Source organism: Dendrobium catenatum, unplaced genomic scaffold (assembly GCF_001605985.2).
Source record: "Dendrobium catenatum unplaced genomic scaffold, ASM160598v2 fragScaff_scaffold_1410, whole genome shotgun sequence".
NCBI lineage: Eukaryota > Viridiplantae > Streptophyta > Magnoliopsida > Asparagales > Orchidaceae > Dendrobium > Dendrobium catenatum.
The window spans coordinates 471093-499040 of record NW_021319872.1 but is presented as its reverse complement, the minus strand read 5'-3'; the positions used below and the strand labels follow the sequence as shown (position 1 = coordinate 499040).

At 34.2% G+C, this 27948-nt stretch overlaps 1 protein-coding gene across 2 annotated transcripts; it reads right to left on the bottom strand.

The window, feature by feature from the left end:
• Positions 1 to 23195, bottom strand: LOC110098628 (glucan endo-1,3-beta-glucosidase 13). 2 transcript variants are annotated; one of them, XM_028699906.1, is made up of 6 exons: positions 23049 to 23195; positions 22810 to 22932; positions 12267 to 12622; positions 10802 to 12073; positions 409 to 439; positions 1 to 299 (listed from the first exon to the last, which is right to left on the bottom strand). In XM_028699906.1, the coding sequence occupies exons 3-6, from the start codon at positions 12328 to 12330 to the stop codon at positions 173 to 175; spliced, it is 1494 nt and encodes a 497-aa protein (XP_028555739.1). In that variant the 5' UTR covers positions 12331 to 12622; positions 22810 to 22932; positions 23049 to 23195; the 3' UTR covers positions 1 to 172. The 2 variants fall into 2 exon arrangements, with proteins under 2 accessions (XP_028555739.1, XP_020681165.1); XM_020825506.2 differs by lacking the exons at positions 22810 to 22932; positions 23049 to 23195 and having other exon boundaries at positions 12267 to 12656.
• Between the last annotated feature and the right edge of the window lie 4753 nt (positions 23196 to 27948).

Here is a 27948-nt window from a genome sequence, read left to right as displayed (position 1 = left end):
TTCAGCTAAAATTTCAAAACCTAGACCATTAGCCAAACTACAAAATTCTCAATAAATTTCCGAACAGAGACCAAGAAGAAAGCACACATATGGGCAAAACATTTAACACAATTCCATTGCCTGAACAGATATCATAACTCCCTACAAATTCATTGCCATGAAACCAATAAGCTCAAAGGATATAAGATGCAATACTAACAAAGAAAAACACAGACAATCTGTTAGTGAATGTGGGGGCGAAGCTCTGTACTGTGGATGGAATGGATATGGGCCCAGTAGAGTTTGTGCCGTTAAATTTCCTGTAATCACATGAAATTTCGAGATTATTTATTTATATGTAACATTTTATTTTTAAAAAAAAGGAAATGCAATCTTTAAAGAATGAAGTCATGAGAATTGTAAGCATACCCAGAGGTTGCATAATTGCATTTATCATAGCCTGCAAGAAATCAACTTGTTAGTCTTCGTCAAATTATGCAGAGCATATCAAAAATCTCCATAGGTAAGATAATCTTCGAGAACAGGCCCATGCAACTATTAAAATAGGCGAACAAATAAAAAAGCATATTTTGGTTAGTTGCAACGCTGGAATAACTTCATAGTTTAGAATTACCCAAATGGATAGTTTAAAAAAAAGAAAGTCAGAAATACCCGTAAATCCTCACGATCTCCAAGCATGTCTCCACTGTGTCCAGCTTGACTCGAGGACCTCCCCAATAATAACCTTGCCTTGCCTTTCACCAAAGGCCTCCACAAGGATCCTTATGTCTCAAGTACGGGGAAGCCTGCTGCACCTCTCCATGACAGCCTCAACCGTGTTGACTCACCGATGGTGCTCTCCCTCAGCTTCCCCTTCAAACTTTGGAGCTGACGGTTTGAAGAAATTATTTGTTTAATTCTTTTCCTTACACATATTTTTATTTAGGTCACCCATGACGATCCGTGCATATACCTCTTCGTTGGTGCCTTGTAGATTACGTTGGGGTCGAGTGAAAGGAGAACCCTCTCCTCTCTCGGAATAGCCCGTTCTAGGGGCTCGCTCAGGAGCTAGGAAAAAGATTGACATTGGAGCACGACGGACTAGCTTCGGCCATGTCCTCCAAGAAATGACCCTCCCCGATGGGATCAAACTCAAAACTTTCTCGGCTAGAGTCAAGTCACCCATGCGAGACACGTCAATAGTTAAGCTAACGGCGCATATCTCCACCATGAGACATCTCTTGCAATCAGATCGACCTCAGGATCACATTAAGATGCTACTCGCCCCGCTCTCAACTTAATGGCACGACCTCAAACAGGTTTCCTACAGGCGCCAACTCAATCCGCGAGTTCATCCTACTCGGAACCTCTCTCAATCGTCATTGCACTCGGCACAGCGGCCGAGCTACATAAAAGACGGTGGAACAACTATTATATCCTGTAAATATCCATTGTAACTCCTTAAGACCATTAAAAAAAGGGAGGGGGGAAAACACAAAAAAAGAAAAAAAAAAGGATGGGATCATCATCATTATCAACATTTTTCCTTTCTCGAGGAAACGATATATTGTGTCATTCTTAGCCTAAAATTTGTAGTACAAAGCCCTTTCTTCTATTACTCTTGTACCTGGCTTGACAAATATAAATTTTTTCTAGATCCATATTCTCTCACTTTCGCTCGTAATCTGGCTTCATCATCTTCACCTTCTAGAACATAGTCCACAGGTGGCCCGAAGTATGACCTGACATCATCCACCGAACAAAATAGGATTCAACATCATTTCAGGTATGATGAGCATGGATCTGAGGCTGAAGGAAAGAAAATCGTCATCTATCAGGCGACCTAAGACCATAATGAACATGATGAACCTAGAATACACCACTCGAACATGATGAACCTAGAATACACCACTCGCTGTGAACTGCAAGAAATAGAAGAGCAACTTCTGAAGTCTATTTAGGATGCTCTCTCCACCACTAGCAACCAGTCGGAAATCGTCAACATGCTCGAAGGATACTAGCCAACCTCAGTGCTCATCACGAGTCGTTGAAAAGAGCACATGCTTCAAATCCAACTACCGACCCTGTTCACCTACAGGAGAGATGAAAATTCCAAACTGCCAGACAAACGGATCAAATAAATCGAACCAAGGCTGACCAACGCCTTTCTTGATCAATCTCCAAAGGAAGAGCACCTCCCAAGTTTAGGGTACCTCACCTTGAAACTTATAGAGAAAAGACTAATCCCACTGATCATGTGGTGACTTGAGTCTATGACTTCCCACCTCGACATCGATGATGCCTTTCAGTGTCATCTCTTCTTCATCACTCTCAAACACTCGACACTAAGGTGGTTCACCTGCCCATCCAATGGGATAATCGTCTCATTCATTGAACTCAAGCGAATATTTGTTGCACAATTATCTAGTGCCCAGAGACCCTCGAAAAGTTAACAAGTTTTGTTCAAGATGAGATAGAAACTCGACAAGTCACTAGAAGTTTCATACTAAGATTCTAGAAAAAAAATATTTGATGTAAAAGACCTAGAACCAGCGGTCGCTCAAGTAGATCTACCCTAAGGGATGATGTAAGGTTCTTTTCAGTGCGCACTTGGCCTGCAACAACCGAAGACGTTAGCAGAACTATTGGAACTTACTAACAATCATGTTAATGCTAAAGAATACAATCGAGTGATCGAATCCTCTACAACCGCTTTAAGAATGGGATCGATGCAAGGAGAAACCTCCCTAAGGAAAGGCAGAGAAAGAGCCTGCTCTCGAGAAAGGAGGAACCAAAGATAGGGCAACCAGCGGTGCACCGATCCATACATGGTGCCCGATCTGCCAAAACCTCTTAGGACAAAAACATTGCCAAGACCTAGGATCGAGGAAATACATAGCGAGGTCGCTTACTCACCCCAAACATATCCAACCTATATGTTAAGTGTAAATTTTGTATTGTTTTATTATCTTAAATATCACTTAAATATTATTTTTATTGTTGTTGTCTAGAAATGTTTTAGGAAAAGGAGGAACATTCACAAGTGTTGAACCAACAATGCAGTGCTTCAACTACCAACACTACAGCGTCCACAACGCCTAGGTGCCACATCAGGAAATTGTTGTGCCAAAGACTCGAAAAAAATATCAATTAGTTCAGTGCCCCAGCGGAGCCAAAGGTCAGAGCCGCAATGCTTCACAATGCTGCAACGCCAGAAATCAGCACCGCAGTGCCAGAGTCTTGGGAATTTGAAAGCCAGAGCACCAAACTGTACAACACCGCAGCACCAAACTGCACATTCAAGCACCCCAGCAGTCAACTTTTTCAGCGTTGCCGTGGAGCGGTTCTTTTAAGTATTAATCTATAATATTTTGCAAGTATTAATGTAGACACTTATGGTTTGAATGAATAATTAATATTTTCAATATCTCTCATTATTAATTTAATGCTCAAATGACCATATGTGTAGTTAAAATTTAGTGTGATATATTGCCTCAATAGAAGAATATTGAAACAATTAAGAATGTTAGAATGAAACTCTTGCACACCTATACATAAGATGTTTAGTGTTCTAGTAGGTTCTAAGGAGATACAATCATCATAGGAAGATCATAAACCTCCCTTCACATCCCTATAAGCTCGACAAAAATCTAAGGATACATCGAGTTTATAATACTACACATAGTTGCCAACTGATCATTCAGCGGGATCACTACACCACCTGGCAGATTGGTATGGTATACTCATATTTAATTATCAACTTACTATATCCTAGCAGATTGGATGGTATGTTTTGTTCTTCTCATTTTCCAAGTCCTATAAATCAAGTTATAGAGTTATTTCATCTTCAAGTATCCAGAAATCAATCATTTCAACACAACGTATAGTCCAAAGGATCATAATATCTTTTTTTAAGTTGAAATAAAGAAATAACTTTAGGTTAAGATTGTACATACTCTTTAAATTGACACTTGTGCATAATTATTAATATATTGTAAGATTATACCTATTTTTAAATTTAGATTACTTAACATATACAAGATCGTTGAGTTGTTGATATTGTAATAATTCTGTCTCTTTGAGTAGATATGTTCAAAAACACTCTAATTTCTCTCGCATTCTGATGAAGATGATGATTGGCTTAGAATTATTATAGCTACTTTATGCAAATTTGGAGAATTTGATCCAAACATCTTCCACCACTCATCAGCATATTATCAAGTTAGAGAGCTTAGTGAGTACGCCTATGTGTATAAGTATATACACATTGATATTAAAAAGAGAATTACCATGTTGTATTTCTTTCACTATCGTCAGTGCAATTGATTTTCCATGGCTTTTTAAGCAATCACTGAATAATCTGACTTCATTCATTGCAACTATGAGCTTAGAACAAATGTCATTATTTACAATTAATTTAACTAGATCTTATAATATTTCTGGCTTTTGACAATAGTTCTCTCAATCATACTAGAAATGGGGATTGAGAAAAAATGTTACTGCAAGGATGTATTGCCTTAATTTAGTATATAATCTTCTTTTTATTATAATAGTAAAAGGCTTATATGATCTTTTTAAATTTCTGAACATTAATTTTCTTCCGTCTATACATGTCATCATATAGATATCCAAATGATGGTTTCCCATCCTAGTCAACAATACGTAGTAACAGAATTAAATGACCTGGTATCTTTTATATGATAAGACAACTATTCCAGAACTTCAAGTTGAAAATTATTGAAGCTACTTCTTTCACTTGGATGTTTTGGATATCTTCAAATCCATATATAACTTGTTTGTGATTAGTGCTGGTCATGATGGTGCTCATGGACACTTTTCAAAATTATAAATGTTATTGCAAAACAGGTTGCTCGAGGATATACGATCTCCTTCCAACCTAGCCATTTTCCAAAGCATGTAGGTATGAAGATATGATTATAACAAAAAATTGCCAATTTTGATACTTTTATTGCTAGGTCCACTATGAGAGGTATGCTGTCAATACATTTCAAAATTAAGTTCATACAATATGCAGTACAAAATAACCAATAGATGTTAAATCTTTCATTAAACATTAGACTTGCTTTCTTGTAATTAGCAGCATTATCAATAACTAATTGAACCAAACTCTGTGGACCAACTCACTGTACAACCTCAGAAAATAAAGAGCACAAATTTGTAACATCCTTTGTGATGTCTGAAACATCAATTAATTCTAAAAAAGATACACCACGTTGACAATATATTAGGAAATTGATTAACATTTCACTCCTACAATCAGTCCATCCATAAGCAAACAACTTGTTTCCTTTCAAGTTTTTCTGTAGTTGTCAATGAGTAGCTTGCACTCTTTATAATCCCATAGTAGGTTTACTCTCACGTTGTAATAGTTGGGGAGCTTGTAACCATGACCTATAGTAGCAATGGCATCTATAGTTTTTTGTGCATATACTAAAGTTGGCGTCAAGCACTTGACTATGTACTCCGACTCGCAATTAATGATAACTCAAGTTCATAGTAAGTACAATGCACTACATGAAACCTTATAGTGATATCTTTTCAAAGTGAAAGCGGAGATCATGTGATTTGAGCACTTCAAGTTAACACAAATATCAAGGGAGCAATATAATCTCACCAACTTACCTGTTTTTGAGTTTTATAAAACACATTACAATAGGCTACTCAGGCTTCGTTTGGGACGGCTTTCTTACTGCTTTATAAAGTAACTTTCTAGTACAAAAATTAAATTTTTTGTACAAGAAAACTGCTTTAAGAAGCAGTAAGAAAGTCGACCCAAACAAAGTCTCAAACAACATTATCAACTTTCAGATACAATATTAAAATTCTATTTTCCTTAAAAGAACTTTCCAAACTAATTTTCCGAACATCATAAGCTCAATCAATCGAGGTCAAAATAGTTTATCCAACCTATATTGAATGGTAAAAATTCGAGGTTAATGTGGCAACATGATAGGAAAAACTTGAAGATCTCAAATAATTTCTATAAATCTTTAGAAAACAGCGAAAATCCTCCACAAGAATCCACACAAACAGAGAAAACAGTAGAAAATTTGTATTTTTTGATGAAATGGAAATGGAAAATACCAAGATACAATTGATTCTCTATTCGAGAAGAGGATCGATCACTCCCAAATCTCTAGATGCTGCTAGAGCCCAAAAGAAAACCTAAATCTAAAAGATCTCAAATTTTAGCCAAACTCAAGATGCCTAACCCTAGCAAAACAAACTATTTAATGCATACAATTCAAAAGGAAATCTCTAAACAGTCCCGACATTCAATTTCCCTCCTAAACATTCTAAAAAAACCTTCCAAAGATGCTCCATAAGCTCCTACGGTTCGTGCGACTAGAGCAGGAGGCGAAGACATTCCGCCTCATTCGCGCCTAGGCTGATCCCGCATGTACCGGCTAGACCGATCTAACAATACTCCACACCCAAAGATCCACCTTGTCTTCAAGGTGGAGATATGCTTGTGTTCCTGTGGAGGTGGTTGAAAAATCTTATCAAATTGCTGAATCAAGGGCTGCACTGAAAGAGAAACATCCCCTTCCTCTCCATCTTGATCACATCCATCTTGTGTATTCACACCAGATAATCTTCCCCCACCTCTTGTATGCTCCTAACCATGGTCTTAAGTGATATCATGGCTTTGAATAGTCCTGAATCTCTCTTTATAACCACCTTTCTTCCATTCACCATTAATTCCATCGTAAATGCTCCCCAATTGTCCTTGGTTTCCCCCAAGGTTTGCAACCACTTAATCCCCAGGATGACACCAGTACGTCCTAACTCTAGTGGGAGAAAATCCTCCCTTACCTAAATCCCCTGGATCGTCAACACCACTCTACAGATCTCCTAACCTTTCTCCACCTTGTACCCATCATCACCCCATAATAACCGGTGTCCACCAATTTCACTCCCAATTGGTTGACGACCTAAGTGAAAATGAAATTATGGGTAGCCCCACTGTCAATCAGTACTACCACCTCCATGCCTGCTATTACCCCCTTCACTTTCATCATATGATTCAAAATGAATCCTACTACTGAATTCAGAAAGACCTCCGCCATATCCAGATGCAACTTGTCATCCATTTCTCTCACCTCCCTCAGTTTCCTCGTCATCACAAACAGAGAGAACATGAAGAGTTCGATCCCTACACCTTTGCCCTGGAGTATACTTCTCATCACACAGGAAACATAACCCTTTTTCCCTCTTCTCATGCATCTCCTTCTTTATTAGCCACTTGAAATCTTCCCCACTCCCTCCTACTGGCTTCTCCCTGGTGGTCTCATTAATGTTGCCTGATGCAAGCCCCTTGGGAGCCAGAAAAGTGGTTGCCGTCCTATAAGAGCCTTATGAGCGGCTGCTCCTGGCTCCCTTCTCTAGATTCTTCTGATTTTCACTAGCTATATAAATTTCATGGCCTCCCTCAAGTCACGAGGCATCAGAATTTTCATTGTCGCTCTTATCCCTACCTTTAGCCCCTTCATGAAGTTCCCCTCCAATACCGTATCTGATAATTGCTCCACCCTACTGGCCAGGTGCTCAAACCGTTCACAGTTGTCTGCTACAAATCCCTCCTGCACCAGAGCAAAGAACTGCTTGTAGAAATCTCATCCATGCTCGGTTTGGAAACATTCTATTATGCAGTTCTTGAATTCTCCCAACTCCTGATAGGTCTTCTCTAATCTCTCCAATGGTACTATGACAGTGCCTTCCCCTCCAAACATAAACATGCTGTTGTCAGCTTCTTCTCCTTTGTTAACCATTAACGGTGAAGTACCTCTCCACTTTATAAATCCATCAATATGCATCCCCCCTTCGAATATGGGCATCTTCAGCTTCCTCACCATCTGATCTCCCCTGTTTCCCCTTATTCCTCCATAGCTTCCCCTCTCCCAAGTGTTTGGCCCTCCCCACGTCTCCCGATCTTCCCTTGCCCTATCATAACGCAAACCACCTTCGAATTCCCCTCTCATTCCTTCAAATTCAGCACTTCAGCGGCCATAATGTCCCTCCTGGCATTCCCAATCAGCACCCCTTTGCTCCGCTCCTCCATACACATGTCTTTCCCCATACCTACCTCCTCTATCCTCCCTCTGGGGTTTTCTTCTTTCTCCCTCCATGATCTCGACATCATTTTCCTCCCTACGAATTTTAGAATTCGTATTCTTCCCTTCCAACCCTTTTGCCACAGAAGCCACCGTTTGGTTGTGGATTTCTAGCATTTTTTTCATCATGTCCCAGAGAAAGGCTACTTGTCCTTCCATGAAAGAAATCTTGTCCTCCACAGTTGTCTTGATTTGGTTCATCTCCTCCTTCAAGTCTTTCTTCTAGCGTATCTACTTTCTTGGCCGCCATCTCTATCTGGATCTTTGTAGATTCAAAAAAATCTGGATTTGGATCACAAAAACAGCAACTTTCTCCTTCCCCGGCCAAGAATCAGCCATTGAAATTTGCCAAAATCAGCCCCCCAACAGTCCCAAAACTTGCTATGATACCAATTTGATAGGAAACACTTAAAGATCTCAAGTGATTCTTATCAATCTTTAGAAAACAGCGAAAATCCTCCACAATAATCCACACAAATCAAGAAAACAGTAGAAAATTTGTATTATTTGATGAAATAGAAAGAGAAAATACCAAGATACAATTGATCCTCTATTCAAGAGGATCGATCTCTCCCAAATCTCTAAACGCCGCTAGAGCCCAAAAGAAAACCTAAATCTAAGAGATCTCAAATTTCAGCCAAATTCAAGATACCCTAACCCTAGAAAAACAAACTATTTAATGCATACAATTCAAAAGAAATCTCTAAACAGTCCCTACATTCAATTTACCTCCTAAACTTCCACAAAAAACCTTCCAAAGATGCTCCATTAGCTCCTGTGGTTTGCGCAGCTAGAGCAGGAGGCAGAGACGTTCCGCCTCATTCACACCTGGGCTGATCCCGTGTGGACCGACTGGACCGGTCCAATAGACCAGTCTAACACAACGCTCTAACCTATTGTTTGATAAATACGATTGTTTTATTGTAATAATGAGTACATAAGAAATTTTGCATTTACTATCCAGCATAATTGAATCAAACAAAGCAAGTGATTACGACCTCCATTTCTGGTAGGTATTAAGAACATTACCGTAACGTAGTCGAGGAGATCATTTTGAATATTCTTTATCTTCCCTCTCAAATTACCAATGGTTTCATATGCACAATAAATGAATAAAAGATAGATGTGAGCTGCTGATGTATTTATAATGGTAAAGTCAACTGGAACAATGTTATCCAGTCTAAGAAGATATCATTCAATACTACACTAGTTAATATTTATGAAACACGGAATGCTTTAAAAGGACTATTGTTTCCATAATGGACATGGACATGACCCAAAAACTGACAGACACGGTCTGAAATGCTGAAAAATTGCATCTATTTTTTTCCTAAAATTATGGTCGGACACAACTAGGACACAACCATACATGATTAAGAGATACCCTTGTACATACTAAACATGTGATGATGATGTATTATTTTTTTTATAAGCCAACCTAGCAAATTAGTTTTTTATCGATAATAGTGAATATTCTATAAGATGGTGGTGAGACCTGTAATATTTTATGGTAAAAAATGTTGGCCATTAAAAGAGAAGCATAATATTAAGTTAAGTGTTGCAAAGATGAGGATGGTCAGATGGATGAGTGACTTCACACTTCAAGATAGGATATGAAACGTGCATATACATGGAAAGGTTGGAATAGCTCTAGTGGAAGATAAGATTAGAGAGAGTCGCCTTAGATGGTTTAATCACATAAAAAGGTCTTCCGATGACCCGGTTAGTAGAGTAGATGTATTCGATTTGGTTTATGTTAAGAAAGGTAAGGATAGACCTAAACAGACTTTATTAAAAAGTACTAGAAATGGACTTTCTTTATTAGATTTAAATGATAATTTGACTCTTAAAAGGATATTGGAGAAAAGCAATTCATGTAGTCAACCCCATGCAGTAGGATAAAGGCTTAATGTTGTTGTTGGTAATGATGAATATTCTATTAAAGAGGGTATTAGTGTTAGTAGCGATAATGAATGTGATGATGCTCTATAGGTGTTGGGTCAACAAGTGGTGGCTCAATATCCTTATTTTTTATATTTAAAAAATTATATACTATATTTTTCTATTGGCAATTTGAGTGCTTAATATATTGTTAAAAGATACAAAAAAAATATTAAAAATAATTATAATTAAACCATATTATGTTTTAAAGTTCATTAAACTTAAGGTTATAAATATGATATTATATTTCGTTATATAACTTTTTGAGATTAAAAAAACACATGAATTTTTTCAATTACACATTTTAAATTAATAATTTATAAAAAAAAATATCATATCCATGATATTTCATGTCCTACACTTTATGGCTATGTCCCGTAACCTTATCCATATTGTGGTGTATTTACATTAGGTGCCAATGTATGTGCTTTGAATGTCAACAAAATTGGTAAGATTTTGAAATAGAAAGATCATAGAAAATATAAACTATTGATAGAAGATAAAGAAATGGATGAACAAAATGTACAAGGATGATGGCACTTTGATTTTTTTTTTCCTTGTTTTTTTTTTTGTTTTTCTGGAAGGTCCAAAGCTGAAACTCAAGAATGTCAGCCCTCAAACTCACAGCCTATGTAGACACATCTTAGTAATTCAACCAATAAGACTAAACTCAGGAGACCAAATTTAAAAGTTTAAAGCAAACTGATAACTTGGTGAGAATAGCATGGAGAATCTAAAGCACTCACTTGGGTCTTTAGTTGTTTTAATCCCTGCACCACCAAAACTACAAGCAATGTCAGTGGCTCCATTCTGCTGATAATAGCTGTTAAAAGCATAAGAAGCATGAGAGGTCAAAGAATCGGGCTGAAAACAAGGCTGGCTTGGCTGAATAGCTGAACAATCAACATTTCCAGGACCACAGGCCCAGTCCAATGCATTCTTCAGGTCCTGTTCTGAAGCGTTGCTAGAAGCAACACACCATGTACCATTTGAGCCAGTAATGTTCGCCCCAGTCACAACATCAACACTACCCTTACCGGTCCAATCAAGGCTGAATATACTAGTCTGATCAGGATAAAACAAACCCCAATTTCTCTCCGATTCCAAACCCGGTTTCTTATTCTCATTGAATAATGAGAATATATAAACATCGATCTCTTCTCCTGGCTTGGCAGGAGTCCCAGTATCATTAATAACATGGCGAATCAAATTGGTATCGTATGACTGAGCATTATCAGAAGTTGCTGCAGCTTCCTTTGCTGAGCCCTTGTTAGGCCACCCGGATTCCGTAACCATAACCTTCAAAGTCCTAAAATTCAACGCCATGAGTGCAAAGTATATAGCATCCATTTGTGCATCAAACATGTTGGTGTAGACCAAACCAGTGTTAGGATCAATGACATCTGACGTCGGATTGAATAAAGCATAGTCAAGAGAAACATTTTCCGAGGAATCTCTATAAGCATAATAAGGATAAAGATCAATCATGAAAGGGGACTGATTCTCCACCAGAAATTCCAACATAGGCTTCAGAAAGAAAGCAAACTTGCTATCGAAAGCCCCAGCAGACGGCGGAAAAGACCGAAATAGCACACCAAGCGAATGAGTGCTTGACACCTTGATTCTTTTGTGCAATCCAACCTTCTTTAGAGCAGTGTTGACATTAGTCATGGCAGGAACAACGAGAGATGAGACATTGACAGGGCTTTCAGTTATCTCGGCTCCCACAGTTATGTAGGTAATTATTGTGGCGGGGTAGTAGGGGAGGATATTGGTTTTAAGCCAGGTATCAGCATTGGATTGGTACTGGGAGATGGCCAGCAAGTCTGAGTTAGGTATTCCTATCATAAGTTCAACTCCAGTGTTAGCAAAGGCCTTGAGAACCTGAATATTGGCGTCATAGATTCTAACATATTTGATTGAATGAAGCTGGATAAGCTGAGCAACTTTGTCTGGTGTTGGAAGATCATCAGCATTTCTACCGTAGCAAACACCAACCTTTCCCCCACTGCAAAGCTCTGCGAGGAAACCAGTGAGTAATTAGAAAGCAAAACTTATATCAATAAAACAAACTTGAAACAAACCCAAATGCCAGAGAGAAAAACCAAGAAATCCTGATTTTTAAAGGCGTCCAAGAACTACAAAAGGCATTCCAATAGGAGAGCATCAAAGCTACTTTATACTTTGGAAGGAGGATAGTAGAAAGCTTACCGACAAAGAAAGAAATGGCGAACAGAGGAATCAGTGGAAAGAGTCCTATTCCATTAGCCATCATTCAAGGCAAGGAAGCGAGCTTGCCCAGTTTTTGGAAAAGAATCCGCCAAAATGGCACCTTTCTTTCTCTCCTTCCCCTCTGAAAACCAAAGCTATATGCTCTTCTCGTTCTACTTCTTCTACGCTTCTTCTCCCATCTTTTTTCTCCGCTGGTGCGACTGGTCTCCTGGGAACTCGAGCACGATGGGGTCCGATTGCAGGGCAGGGAGCACATAAGGACGAAAAACAGGACGCTGTAGCAGCTGAACGCGCGGTCACGGTCACAGAGAGTGGAATGCGGACCCTTCGAGTGTCTGTCAATACGGTGTTGGGGAGGTTTATATTTTATTCCAGAAGAGAGAGATTCACGCATTATATTATAAAAATACTTATTAGAAAATTTATGTGCATATTACATAAATTTTTATTTATTTATAAATTAATTATTAAAAATTATAAATTAAATTCCATATCACTTACAATATATATAAAAATTATATAAATAAATAAGTAATTTTAATTTTTAATATTTATTTGTAAATATATATTGAGCTCAATTTATATCATCCAAGACAGCATGTTATTTTATATATTGAATTTATTCAAAAAATAAAATTTTCAATTGTATAGTTTACTTTTCTCATAAGAATCTTCGTAGATAGATTATACACCATTGAACATTTTTATTCCTAGTATTTTTTTTTAAATTCCTAATATAATTATGCCCTTTTGACTATACTATTTATCCTAAATACTTTTCTTTGGTTGAGAAAACCCCTTCAAATTCTCCATTCTTTTTATTTGCAAAGTTCACACTTAATGTGATCATTCCCTTTTGATAATGTTTTCCTTTTGTAGTTATGCCCTTTTGATTAAAATATTGCCCAATATGATCATGCACTTTTGATCAAGTCACCGTTGATATAATCACACTCTTTTGACAAGCGCAATCACAATCAGATCATGCTCTCTTAATCTTACTATCTTGATCTAAGTCGTGTTCCTTACAGAAATTCCTCTTGAGCTTAATCATATCACATTTTGTTGACTTTTGTACCTAATTGATTGTGCTTCTTTTAACTTGTTCATTATATTATATAATCATACTTTGTGATTGGAAACACTTGATTTTGAGAAAAAGGGAGATGAAATAAGCTTGTTTTTCTTACATAAGAGATTGTACTAGAAGAGATAAGAAAGATGTCCAATGAAATATAACTAATAAATCTTATCAAAACCTATGTAAAATACTCATCAAGTTACATCTTTGAAGTAAAGTCAAATCAAGACAATGTGAGTAATGTGATATCCCAAAGAGACTAGGTTTCCTAAGGTTAAAAAAACTTATGGACACCTATAAAAGTTACTCAATAAATGAAATATATCCTTATCTTAATTTAATACTGATAGTTAATCTATTATTACCATAGGACAAGTCCTGAAACTAAAAAGGCTTAAACTACATAAATGTAGGGGTGTTAATTATTGACCCGATCTTAACCCAACCTTCAAAATTTGGGTCCGGGTTGACCCATTTAACAAATGGTTTAGGTTCGTGTTTCAAATTTTGACCCATTTAAAAAATTGAGTTGGGTTTGACTCGAACCGCTAACTTGAAATTGACCCGAATTTGACTTATCCAGTCTAAATTCGTTAATCCCACCCACGGTCCCGCACATGTCCATCTTCTGTGCTGCTAGTGGCAGATCGCGCCTCACGCAGTTCCTAGTCTTGCACAGCTTGTTGCTTGCATGATCGCACCACGAGACATGATGCCCTTGAGTCCAACTTGTGTGTCCCACTTATGAGTTTTACATGCGTGTCCAGCATGTGAGCCCTATGCATATCCGGCCTACTTTTTGTATGCATCATGATCAAGTAGCTCGTGTGTGACTTACCTTGGTGCCCTTGCCTCGCATGCAACCTATCTTAATCTCACGTGCGACCCGTCTTAAGCTCACGCGCAATTCGCCCCAGTTTAGCTGTGTTGGGTCAGGTTGACCCGGGTTTGAGGCGGTTCAGTTCTGACTTCAAATTTTTGACTTGCTTGTGCAATCGGGTCAAGTTTAAGTTGAATAATTTGAGAGTGGGTCAGTTTTGGGTTAGACCCAAACCCGATGCGAAAACTTATTTTTACGCCTCTACCTAAATACTTAGCTATTTGTTCACTCACCACACACATACAAATCAAAATAATACAAGGGGAGAAATTTGAAGCAATAAACTAAAGCTTGAGATTTAAATTTTTGCAAGCAATGTAAGCACTAGAAATATATAAAGGTTTCAAATAACTTGAAATGACTCCAAATGTCTTAAATGTGGGGGAAGTCCAAGCTAAGACAAGCTAATTAGGTGGGAAGGAATAGTATAGGTATATAGGTACACCAAAAATCAAAGGGTGTTAACCCTAAGGTATGATGAGTTAATATAAAAACTTAGTCAAAAGAACATGAGAAATTCTAGAAGAGAATCAACCAAATATGGTAAGGCGAAGTATTAAAGATACTTAAAATAAATGCCACTAGCATGCGAAGTACGACCAAACTAGCATGATTCAAAAGAATTAACTCTAACAAATGCTATATGTCACAACCCAACCCAACCAAGACAGGCCCTATCATGTTGAGCTGTGATAGGAAAATCCTAAGAACTAGTTTTGTAATATTTTAGATTCTCTTCCAATATTTATTTTTAAATAAATTACATACTACAAAGAAACTAAAACATTCTAATACTAAAAATAAACTCATCCACAAGATTTTATTCATTTCATCAAAATGTATCTATATTACAGTACATGGCTACATGTAAAAGCTTATAATAAACTAGCCAACACTATATAAAAATCAAAATAGATAACTACCTATAGCCTCAAATTTAATCATGAATTGTTAATCAATAGTCTCTTTCCCCTTCCGAGATCCTAAAAATCACAAGAAAATCATAGTGAGCTACGACAGCTCAACGGACCATACAAACCAATCTAAATTTCTAAATTATTTTATTAAACATTTTGTTGAATATTTAAAAGTAGTTAAACATTGTCTAATAAATCAATATACTAGAAAATATAATATGAGCATAACACTTATCCAATTATTTAAATAACCATGCAATAGATAAATAAAATGTAATTCGTATCATAGAGTGATTTATATCATATTTTTCCCAACCCAGACAGAATCTCAAAGGATTCTTACCCCTTATTACTCCCTTTTTTGCTTATAGCACCAGAACATGTCCGTAGGCACTAGAGTTTGGATTATAGCCACCAGAACGTGCCATATAGGCACCATAATATTCTTTGACACAAATAAAATCTCAAAGAATTCTTGCCTCTTATGGCTCCAAGAAGATATAACTTAATCACATATTTACGTATATCATCATATTATAGTAGTTAAAGAGTAATTCAGGCATGTGTTGAAATTATAAAGTTTTTTTATAACGGTATGCAACAGAAAATTCTAGTAGATAAAATGCACATTTTCATAAATATAACCAAATTAACATGTATTGTATAAAACAATATTTTAATATTTTTTATAGTACTACAACACTATTTTTTAGTCCAAATAATTTTTTATTCAATTAAAATATCATAAATTTCAATACCTCTATTGTAAAATTTATAAAACAAATTTAAAATGTATATACTCATAATATCTATAACATATAAAAAGTTACACAGTGAACGTTTTATTAGTGCAAAGTTATCCGCACTTTTTTCTAAGAAAAAAAAATATATTTGATCAATAAATTAGATAAAAACTTTGTATTTTTGAAAATTGAGATAGACACAATGTGATTTACCTTGATCCGAACAATATTCTGAATTGGGCGATGGCTAAAAATGACTAAAATAGGAAAAAAATCATTTTTTATCTCCCAAAATCCTCTTCTTGCAACTTTTTCCAATCGGGTCAAAATAAGTCATTCCAGATGATGAACTTATAGGCGTAACAACTCTCCCTTCGTCAGAAAAATAGCATCCTGACATCTCAAAACTCAGATCACAAAAATAAATCAGAATACAATTGTCACATCTCATACTTTTTTTTCAAGTAGCTTCTCTTTCAACCATATTCTTCTAATGAACTTTAACTATAGGACATTGTTTACTCCTTATCTTTCTAACATCATAGGCTAGAATCTTTTCGGGTTCTTCCCAACAACTCAGAATCAGACTTACCTCAATGTCTTCAACATATATCATATTTTCAAAATTAGTTACCAATTTTATCAGAAGTGACATGTGGAACATATTATGAATTTCTAACATATGATATAAAAACTATAATATTTAGGGAACTTTCTCAATCATTTCAAAAACTTTAAATTATTCAGCATACATTGGACTCAACTTCACTTCCTTGTCAATTATGTTAATGCCTTTAATTGGTATGATCTTCATATATATATAATCTCCTACCTGAAATTTTACAGCCCGATGCTTAGCTTTAAAATACTGGTATTTCTTGTCATGTACAACCTTCAATTTGTCTTTAGTCAAACAAAACTTTTCAATAGCATCATCAACTAAGGCCGACCAATAATTTGTCTCTCACCCATCTCTATCAAAGTCAAAGGAATCCTGCACTTCCTACCATACATAGTTTCGTATGGAGCCATACTTATACTTGACTGAAAATTATTTTTATAACCAAACTTGATCATAAGAATGTAGTCTTCCCACCTGCCACCAAAATCAAGAATACAGAGACTAAAAAAATGCTTCATTACTTATATGTCCTCTCGGATTGTCCGTCTATCTGCAGATGAAAAGTCATATTGAAGTACAATTTTGTTCACATACTTTGTTGAATACCTCTCAATAGTTTGGAGGTAAATATGCCATCATTATAATAGACTATAATATTTAGTATTCATGCAAATTGATGATCTCACACATATATACCCGATCTATTTATAGAATTAGATTATCATATCAGAGTAAAATGAGTAAATTTGTCAATAGATCAATGACAACCCAAATAACATCATATCTTTATCTCGACCTAGGAAAACCAATAGTAAAATCCATAGTCACCTCTTCCCACTTCCACTCTGAAATGGGTAATAACCACAAAAGACCTCTCAATTGCTAGTGCTCTGTCTTCACTAAATGATAGGCTTCACACTTTGATACAAAATCTATAACATCCTTCTTCAATCCACGCTACCAAGACATGCCTTTCAAATCACTATACATTTTACTACTTCATGGGTGAATAATATAGCCTAAATAGTGAGCCTCATGCAAAATCTCTCTCAGATGGCCAAAAATAGGAACATATAGTCTATCCTTGAAGAAAATAATACCATAATCAAAAACTCATAATTAAGAGTTCTTACTAGATATTATCCTGTTAATCAACTTCTAACACTCTGTATTTGACTTCTAAGCTTCCTGAATCAGTTCTTACAAAGATGGATGAATAATCATTGAAGCCAACATATCATAATCCCTCTCAATAAATGAAATCACTTCAAAATGTAATCTCTCTATATCCCATATCAAAGATTCATAAGAAGTAAGTTGAAGAAATGAAACTCTAGAAAATTTTCTGATCAAAGCATCTACTATAACATTAGCCTTGCTAGGATGATAGTGAATAGTCAGATCATAATCTTTGATCAACTCAAGTCATCTCCTTTGCCTCGATTTTAGATCTCTCTGAGTGAATATGCACTTCAAACTTTGATGATCAGTGAAAATTTTACACCTGACTCCGTATAGTTAATACATCCAAATATTAAAAGAAAGTACAATAACAACCAACTCTAGATCTTGCATCGGATAATTCCTCTCATGTGGCTTCAAATATTTGGAAGCATAAGCTATAATTTTACCATGCTCATCAAAACATATCCCAAACCTCTCTTTGAAGCGTCATTTAATACCTGAAATCCTTCGGTACCAGTTGGAAGAGCCAAAATTAGAGCAAAGTCAAATAACCCTTCAATCTCTAGAAATTAGCCTCGCACTCCTATATATAAGCTACTATTTTATGAGTGATTCTTGTCAGAGGTGCGAAAATCATAGAAAATGCCTTCATAAATTTTCTGTAATATTTATCCATACCCATGAAACTGCATATCTAAAACATAGTAGTAGGCATTGGCAAATAAGTGACTGCCTAAACTTTCTAGTGATCAATAGAAATACCTGCACTACTCACCATATATCCCATAAAAGAAATAATTCTCTTCCAAAACTCATATTTGGAGAATTTGGCATATAATTGATACTGCCTCATAGTCTCTAATACAATTCTCAGATACTTGGCGTGTTCTTCCTCAGAAGAAGAATAAACTAGAATATCATCTATGAAAACAATCACAAATTGGTTTATATAATCTCTAAAAACTTTGTTCATCATATCTATAAAATGGTTGGTGCATTCATCATCCCAAATGATATGACTTAGAACTCATAGTGTCCATACTTAGTACTAAAAGCTGTCTTCATCACATCAACCTCTCTTTCCTTCACCTAAGAGTAACCACATTGTAAATCAATATTTAAGAATATAGAAGATCCTACAAGATGATTGAACAAATCATCAATCTGTGGCATATGATACTTATTCTTGATAATGACTTTATTGAACTCATTGTAGTCAATGCACATACACATCGTACTATCCTTTTTTCTTTATAACTAGAATAGGCGCTCCTCACGGAGACACACTAGGATAAACAAATCTCCTGTCAACTAACTCTTGAAGCTCCTTATGTGTAATCCTATATGAAACTTCAAAAATTAGGGTCATACCCAAAAATATATTAATACAAAATTCTATGACTATGTTTGGAGGTAAATTGACTAACCCCTCTAGAAATACATCTTAAAAATCATTTACTATAAGGACATAAAAAAGAAGACCAAAATCTATGCTCAAATCATGAACTGATACTAGAAATACCATGCAACCATTCTTCCACAATGTATCTACCTTTACAGTAGAGATCAAACAAGATAGAACTCCTCTAACTCCTTAAAATATGCACCTCTCATTGCCTAAAAATAATATAACTTAATTCTTCAAGCAATCAATCTGAGCCTCGTACCGACTTAACTAGTTCATATCCAAAATTGTAAAGTTTTCTATAACGATAGGCAATAGAAAATCCTACTAGATAAAAATGTACATTTTCATAAAATAACAAAATTATAATGGATTGATAAAATAATATTTCAAAACTTTTATTGTACTATAGAACTATTTTTTATAGTTCAATTAAGTTTTTATTAAATAAAAATATCAAAAATTTTAAAACCTTTATTGTAAAAATCTAAAAACAATATTCAAAATATGTATCATAGTAATATTTATAACATATAAAAAGTTACTCAAAGAAAATTTTACTATTGCAAAGTTAAATGCATTTTTTTGCTAATGGAAATAGAAATTTGATTGATAAATTAGATAAAAACTTCTTGTTTTTAAAAATTGAGATAGGTATAATGTAACCTGCCTCGATCTAAACAATATTATGAATTGGGATGATAGCTAAAAATGACCAAAAATGGCTAAAAATCCTCTCTTTTTCTCCATAAATCCTCTTCTTACATCTTTTTCCAATCGAGCCAAAAAAGTTCAATCCAAATGTTGAAACTACTATGGGTCTTCAAAAGGATTCTACTGGTGGGGAATAGAATATAAAAGGTATGATCACACTATCCCGTAGGATAAAATAGTCATAGTTTTTTACACTTTACGCAAGCATGCCAATGAGAAAGCATATGGGAATTAACCATGGAGGATAGTGGCTTTTGTCTGCACACCTCTATGTGTAATTGTATATAACCAAAGAATCATGAGATTTCCCCCATCCAATACATCAGCTTAAATGAGGTTTATTTGATATAGGTGTTAGTTTCCCATGGGCGTAAGCTCTCATAGTTAATTACATCTTAGGGCTCAGCTTAAGAAAACTCTTGATTAAGGACACTACACTATTCTCTTTGAGAGTTTAGGATATTAGATAATTTCTAGGCTTTTCAATCCAAAGGAAGATAGGTTCAACTAGGCTAATCAACATGCACGGATCATACAATCACTCGGCTAGACTAAAGTAGAGAAATCTAAAGAGATTATATTATACTCCATAAATGCATGAGAGAAAGATGGATGTGACATCATCTATGTGACGAGGATAGGTGAAATTTATAGCCTCTAAATGATAGAGACCTTACCCACTGATAAGGCATATAATGGTACACTAATACTGCTAGCCTTCGATCATAGATCTACAAAGGACGTAATACTTTACACCTTGTACTAACACCCATGATCTAACTAATGCAATGTAATCTGATCTTATATCTTTGTTGAAAGAAAGTCAGCTAAACCACTTAAACTCATAAAAAGTCATGATATCCAGTCTTTATGAAATATAAATAGGTGGTTGTATTTTTGGAATTAAGTCCAATATTTAGAGAAATCTCTAAGTGACCTTATACTTATAAATAGTGTTATGTGTTTAAGACTAACATAATTTTATCTTGATTTTAGCTTGTTTCTAATACAATGCATACTAGTCAAAACATCTTAATTATAAATGCTTAAAATTTTAAAAAAGACTTATAGAATAATTTTTTAGATAATTAGGCTTCTCCAAATTCCACACCTCATTCTCATAGGTTAGATTATCTGAACTCTACTCTCAGGCAATGAATCATTTAAATAAAGGAAAGAAGAATACATTAATATACATGCGACCAGAGATGTCCTCTAATAAGATATCCTAATGAAAAGAAATTTCCTATAAGGGACTTCCTTTTCTTTTTGAATCCCTAATATTTTTTATTAAAATATCTCATTTTACATACTTTCAAAACTATTTAAATCAAATTACATTTTAAAAAAGAAAAAGATTCTATACTCCTACACACTATAAGTAATTTATATAGAATTCACAATCATTGAAGTCATAGAATAATCATCCATTCCTTTTTAACTGTAAATTATAGGCTTGGTCATGCTTTTCTTATTATTAAGGGGTTAAGCATCTAGAACATATACAAAATATTTTATTATCTCAAATCATTACTAATTTAATGTCCTTTACATAGCTCTACATAAGCATGATCAACTGTAAAAAATCTCGTGAGCATCTAGATCATTCCTATCCTAAGGATAATCTATCATCCATCACATTAGAGAGATAAAATAGTAATTATCACATAAATCTAACAAAACAAACAACAAATCAACCAGCACATATTTCACATGCATATCGCCACATAACAAAAATAGAAAGAAAAAACCAGCCTAATTTAAAGCTAGAAGTCATGTCTTAACAAAAGTCTATATAATAGTCTGTGTGATTTGGATATGTCATAAATAGGATAATTTATTTAAAATTACTTTTTATTCTGACTTGTTAAAGGTCAAAGGAAAACTTTTATTCTAGTTTAAATATTAACATCTTAATATTCATTTTAAAGATTTATTTTTGGTGTTTAATGATTACTATATTTGTTGTTCATCAGGACCGTGAGATTTATTTCACCCTTCTTATGGCTAACTTAATAGCCTCATAGGCCCGGGTTACCCAATAGTAATCAATTTTATTAGATTAGTTTAGTTAGTTGGAAATTAAAGGTAGATTAATTGATTTTAAATGGTTGATTTACTACTTGATTAAATTTTAGGTTAATTATTAGATTTTAAAATTTCAAGCTATATTGAACATTAAATTAGTCTTTTATTTTAATCATTAATAAATTATTAACTTTTATTTTGTTTCAGAAACTTAAGTTAAATTTAAATTGTTAATCTTTAGCTTTACTTTATCTTCATTCAATTTTAAAGATATTCTAAATTATTATGATGAGATTGAATTATTTAATGAATTGGAATTTAAGTTTTATGAGTCTTTTCATTTTAAAATATTTTAGTTTAGATTTGTTCTCATTTTTTTAATTCATTTTTATAACTCTTAAATTTAATTTTATTTTTAATTAATATTCAATTAAGGAGTGATTAATATGTTAATTAGATTTAGTTCAAGCTTATATTTAAATTCTACCTTTTAGTGGTTATGCTCGTTAGTTATGGTTGATTGGTGAATGTTAAGCATAAATTTTCACGCATTTTTTATTTAGATTATTATCGATTCATTGGAAGTTTTCGATTATTGATTAATTATCACTTATGATTAATTGTGCTCAAATTAATATATATTAATCATATGATAAGGTGTAACTAGTTTTTTATGTTTGAGTATTTCTTTTCTAAAGGGAATATGCATCCTAAGTATAAGTTTTTTAAGATTCATCCTTAATTTTTGTTCTTAAATGTCACTAATATTGTATATGATGGAAAATGTTGTTATTAACCCTTTGGACATACGTGTACATGTAAATGGATTTTGGGTTTTATAATAAATAAAAGCAATCTAGTAAAATGAAGTTGCTACAAGGACCTAAGGTTGGGGGATCATGCAATCAAGAGGCTCCTAAGGGCTTCCAAGTTTTAAGGAAACTTACAACACTGAGGCTAATGCCCGGTGGTTTCGCCCACAACACCCCCTTTCAAAATGAATGGGTGCGATTGATGTCCGAATATGTTATCCAAGTTCCTTCATCTAAGTAGCTCCAACAACTCCTTGTCTATTGTTTTCCAATATTTTATCGCAAAACATAGAAAAGAAACAAATATTATATTAGAGCATGTTAATATTTAATATCCAAATAATTAAAATAAATGCAATTAAATAAAAACATACCTTTTTTGAGCTTGTACACAGGCTTTGTTGTTTGCCTCTTGAAATTTTTGGTTTTGAAAGCATTTCATATATATTTCCAAGATTCTCACCAAGGCATAAGAAGAGAGAAGTAGTAGAGAAAGAAGGGAGAGAGGCAGAGAGAGAGAGAGAGAGAGAGAGAGAGAGAGAGAGAGAAAGAGAGAGAGAGAGGTAATAGGGAAAAGAAAAAGAAAAAAGAGAAAGCTCTTCTTTCCAAAATTCTCCCACACTTCAACTTTCAAACACCTTCCAAACAACTCACTCTTCTCATGAAGAATGCAAAACAACACTCTACCTCCTCCTCCCAACCATCACATGAAACATTGCAAATCACCTTAGACTCACTTTCATCACAATGAGTAACGAATACATATGATAAATTTTACAAGAGATCCCAAATTCCTCTCCAATCAACTCATAACTAATGAAGTATAGAAAAGATACATTTAAGGGTTACAAGTATAGTTATAAAACACATGCCAAGTCACCTCCTCATTCTCATCATAGCCATTACAATGAAACCATACATACTTGAGAATGAAAATTGTAACAACTATATTATTTCATATCAAGAAACAAACAACAAACTCATTTTAATGTCGAAATCCAACACTCACAAAAAAGAGGATTTGATGCCTTTTGCTCTCTCCCAAGTTTAAAAAAAAAAAATTCTAACTATTTCAACACAATTTCTAATTGATTCTAAACAAAATTCTTATTTGAAACATGATATACTATGAAGACTTTTCAACCAAAATTGCAAACAATACTTTTCACGTAAAAAAGAACTCACACAAGTAGAGAAGAACCAATATTTGAGAAAGCATAAAGGTACTTCAAAATCCACCAACTCTTTATAGTTAAATATGCTTCCAACTATTTACCCTTTCAAATCTATCCTTTGAGCCAAATGCAAATGAGGGAAAGAAGGTTTTAATGGAAGCTTAATCTATCTCAAAAGAACTCAAAAGATTTTTTAACACAAAGCTCAAGAATTCTTCCTAAAGTTAAAAGAAAATTATATAACAAAAGGCATGCAACCTATAAATACCATCAATTTTGTTCACAAACATGAAGGAAATAAAGTTTAGAAAACATGCTCTCTAACATGTCTTAAAAAGGCTTATTGGAGAACAAAGATTATGAAAACATTCATGTATATTTCCAACAATTTGATACATTTGAAAAATAAACACTAAACTGCAAGATAAGTTAGGAAAGATTATGTTCACTTTCTTAGACGGACTTTGCATGCCTTAAGAAACCTCTCATCTTAATGCCCCCAATTTTCCAAGAAAGAAATCCAAGAGTGAATGAGCAAGAAAGAAATATAAATGCTTAAAGAAAACCTTCAAATCATCTCTTCTCAAACTAACACATTCTATTTATGAACATTCAAAACCATGAACACATACTTTTTTTTTTTTTTGAATACTTATATACAATCATTTGAACTTCATATCAATTTAAAATTGCTGCTGAAAGTTACAAGGCTCAAAACTTATGTTACCAACAATAGTCTTATCCAACGTCATTTCCAGTCCAATGCCCTTTCATTCTTTCCAAAGTTCAAGACCATGAGTGCAAAACACACAAAAACATATTGATATGAGTAAAGAGGACCGGCAAGGTGATGGATATACACAAATCATACGAGAGCTCATTAATGTAAAATTTGTAATAATGCATAAAGGCTTACTTCCATAGATGAAACTCAAATTTGATGTATATGATAAAAGGAAGCAAAAAAAAGAGAAGAAAACATAACTATCCCCTCTTCCAAAACATAAAGTCACTTCTACACAACTATTAATCTTTCTAATAGAATATATGAATAAGGTATTTGAAGTAAATAGTGTGAGCATATGTTATGGAACGAATGAAGTGTAATAAAGATTGTCATGGGCCTACTCACACTGGATATTCATCTCATTAAAATTCCAAACATACATATTCATTGAAGTATGAACATGAGTGAAGGGTTTTGGACTGGTAGTTCCAAAGCCCGATCTGATCTCTTATGAAAAGCATTTTGAGCTTTGGTATGAGGATAGATTAGGGTTCTTTGTTTCCCTAAGGGCTTCTTTCTCTTTGGTTTTATTCTTTTTTTATGGATTTTGCGAATGATATTCCTCTGTTTCCTGCGATTAAAACCCTAGAACCCTCATATGGGGTTTTGCTGGATAGTAAGAAACCTTGGAATGGAGTGTTGACATCTTGTCAGACTTCTTAAAAAAACTTTTCTATTTCTTTTGTTCAATCTTTAGATAATCTTGCTCATTTTTCTGAGGTTGATGTCGCTAAAGTATCAGAAAAAAGGGGATTAACTTTAGTTGGTTATTCTTTGGAAAAGAGACCTTACTTTGAAGCATTACATACGATAATGCTTAAAACTTGGAAGTTGAAAGGAAATTTAACTCTTCTTTCTTTAAGTGAAGGATTTTTCTTAATGAAATTTTCTTGTTTTGAAGATTTTGACATGGTCTGGTATGGAGGGCCATGGTTCTTTTTTGGTAAATCTTTTATCTTGCGTTTGTGGTCACCTTTATTTAGGCCAACGCGAGAGGAAATTGTTGAATCTTGAATAGGTTGTTAAACCTAAGATAATATCCCAATGCTAATTAAGAGGGGGAATGAACTGGTAATTTTAAAAATTCTCTTGGATTTTAAAATTTGAAACCAGTTGATGATTCATAGCAAGTTAATTGATGTTTTTTTAAAACAATTTTTTCAACCACAAAATAAAAATTGCAGTAAGCAGCAAAAATTTTAACAACATAAAGATTTATAGCGGTTCAGTCAAACATGACCTATATCCACTCCCTGAAGACTCCCTCTTCAGGTATTGCACTATTACCAAAGTGACTCTCCTTTTGCCCCCACAACAAGGCGGAGAAGCCTTTATAAAACTCTCTTCCACGAATCCCCGGTGAGGTAGAGAATCATTATCCTTTCACACTCTCCAAGTGTAGATAGAGAACCTTCTTCCTTTCATACCCTCTAAGTATAGGCCAGGCAGAGTACCTTCGATTGTTCACACTCTCCAAGTATCAAGAAAGAACCGTCATCCTTTCACACCCTCCTAGTGTAGGCAGAGAACCTTCGACTGTTTACACTCTACAAGTGTCGGCAGAGACCATGATCTTCTTCAAAGATTTTCTCACGAGCAATCTAAAAAGATAAGAGAAAGAGTTAAAAATATAAATCACATAGATATCCTTACCTTTGAGTAATTTTGTGAACTCTTCACACTCCACTAGTAAGAAATCTCTCTCAAACACTCTCTCCTTCAATTGCCCTTGAAAAATCATGAAGACAATATATTTTACGTCAGTTCTTAATGGACCTTTTATATAAAAGACATGAAAAATCATCCAGAAAATTAAAATTTTTAATTTTGAGCATACACGATCGTACAATACGATCAAATTTTGTACGAACGAATAATTCAAATACTGTTGCGTACGATCTTGTTGTGAATCGGTACGAAATCATTTCATTCTCGATCATCGTCTAGTACGAACCAAGTTTGTCTAGGACGAATAGTTAGAAAATTTCAAAATTCATTAGTACAAAATGTCGGGATGAAATGGGACCTCACATTTTTTTACTCTAGAAGGCATGCACGAACTGAGTTCGTATAGTACAATCCATACTTAGAAAAATTATTTTTATTCCACATGGAACCCGAGAAGATCATAATCATAAAAGCATGTACGAATTGAGTTCGTACAGTACGATCCATATTTAGAAAAAAATTTTTTATGCGACCTAGAACCCGAGAAGATCGTACTCGTGAAAGCATGTACGAACTGGATTAGTACATTACGATACATAGAAAAATTATTTTTCCGTGACTTGGAACCCGAGATGTTCGTACTCGTGAAAGCATGTACGAACTTGGATCATCCCGTACAATCCATACTTAAAAAAAATTGCATTTCTGTTCGTTCAACTGCTCATCGAGGAAAATAACTGACCAAATCGTCCCATACGAAGTGATATCGTACAGTACGATCAGTTTAAAAAATATGAATTTTAAACTCTCCTCCACTGTGTGTGTGCTTAATTATTCAATAACAATCACACTCTCTCAGACTCAATAAAATGAAAAATATAGACTTCAATTATAATAAACTCTAAACTAATCTTGATTTGAAGTCTTTAACAATCCGGAGTATGATTTCTTTGAAATATTAGTACACACAAGAGAAAAATAATTCTTTCAAAATATATTTAAGAGAAGTAATAATCAAATCAATAATATTTAGAATCATATAAAATATATTTGTTGCATGAATATCAAACATACAAAATTAAGTAGCAAATATCTCAATAATCTTCCCCTTTTTTATGATGGCAAAATAATTCTTATTTGAATAAAATTGAAAATCCTAAATTTCTCCTTAACTCCCCCTAAATGAATAAGTATGTGAATATAAAAAATTTTTTTATTAATAACAAATCAATTTTTTTAATTTTTCATAAAACTCATAAAACACTTCTAAATAAAAAAAATAAAACAACTCTAACGAACATTAAAATGCAAAAATCAAATGCAAACAAATAATATTTCTCTCTTTTTGACAACAACAAGAAGAAGGCATAATAAAAATAAAAAAAATGTAAGAAATCATATGAGAAATCTTTGATAATTGAGCTTGAAAGATATTGAATTATAATTGCAATAATAAAATTAATGTTTATTAAAGAAAAATAAAGACTCATAACATTTAAATTAAAATATAATATAGGCAAGATAAATATATCAAGATCATGAAACAATTTAGACAAATAGATAAGGAGAATTATTATTGAAAGTTCGTTAGGGAGGTTAAGCCCTATAGAACTGGCCCAAGCTAACCAAGAGGGGGGTAAATTG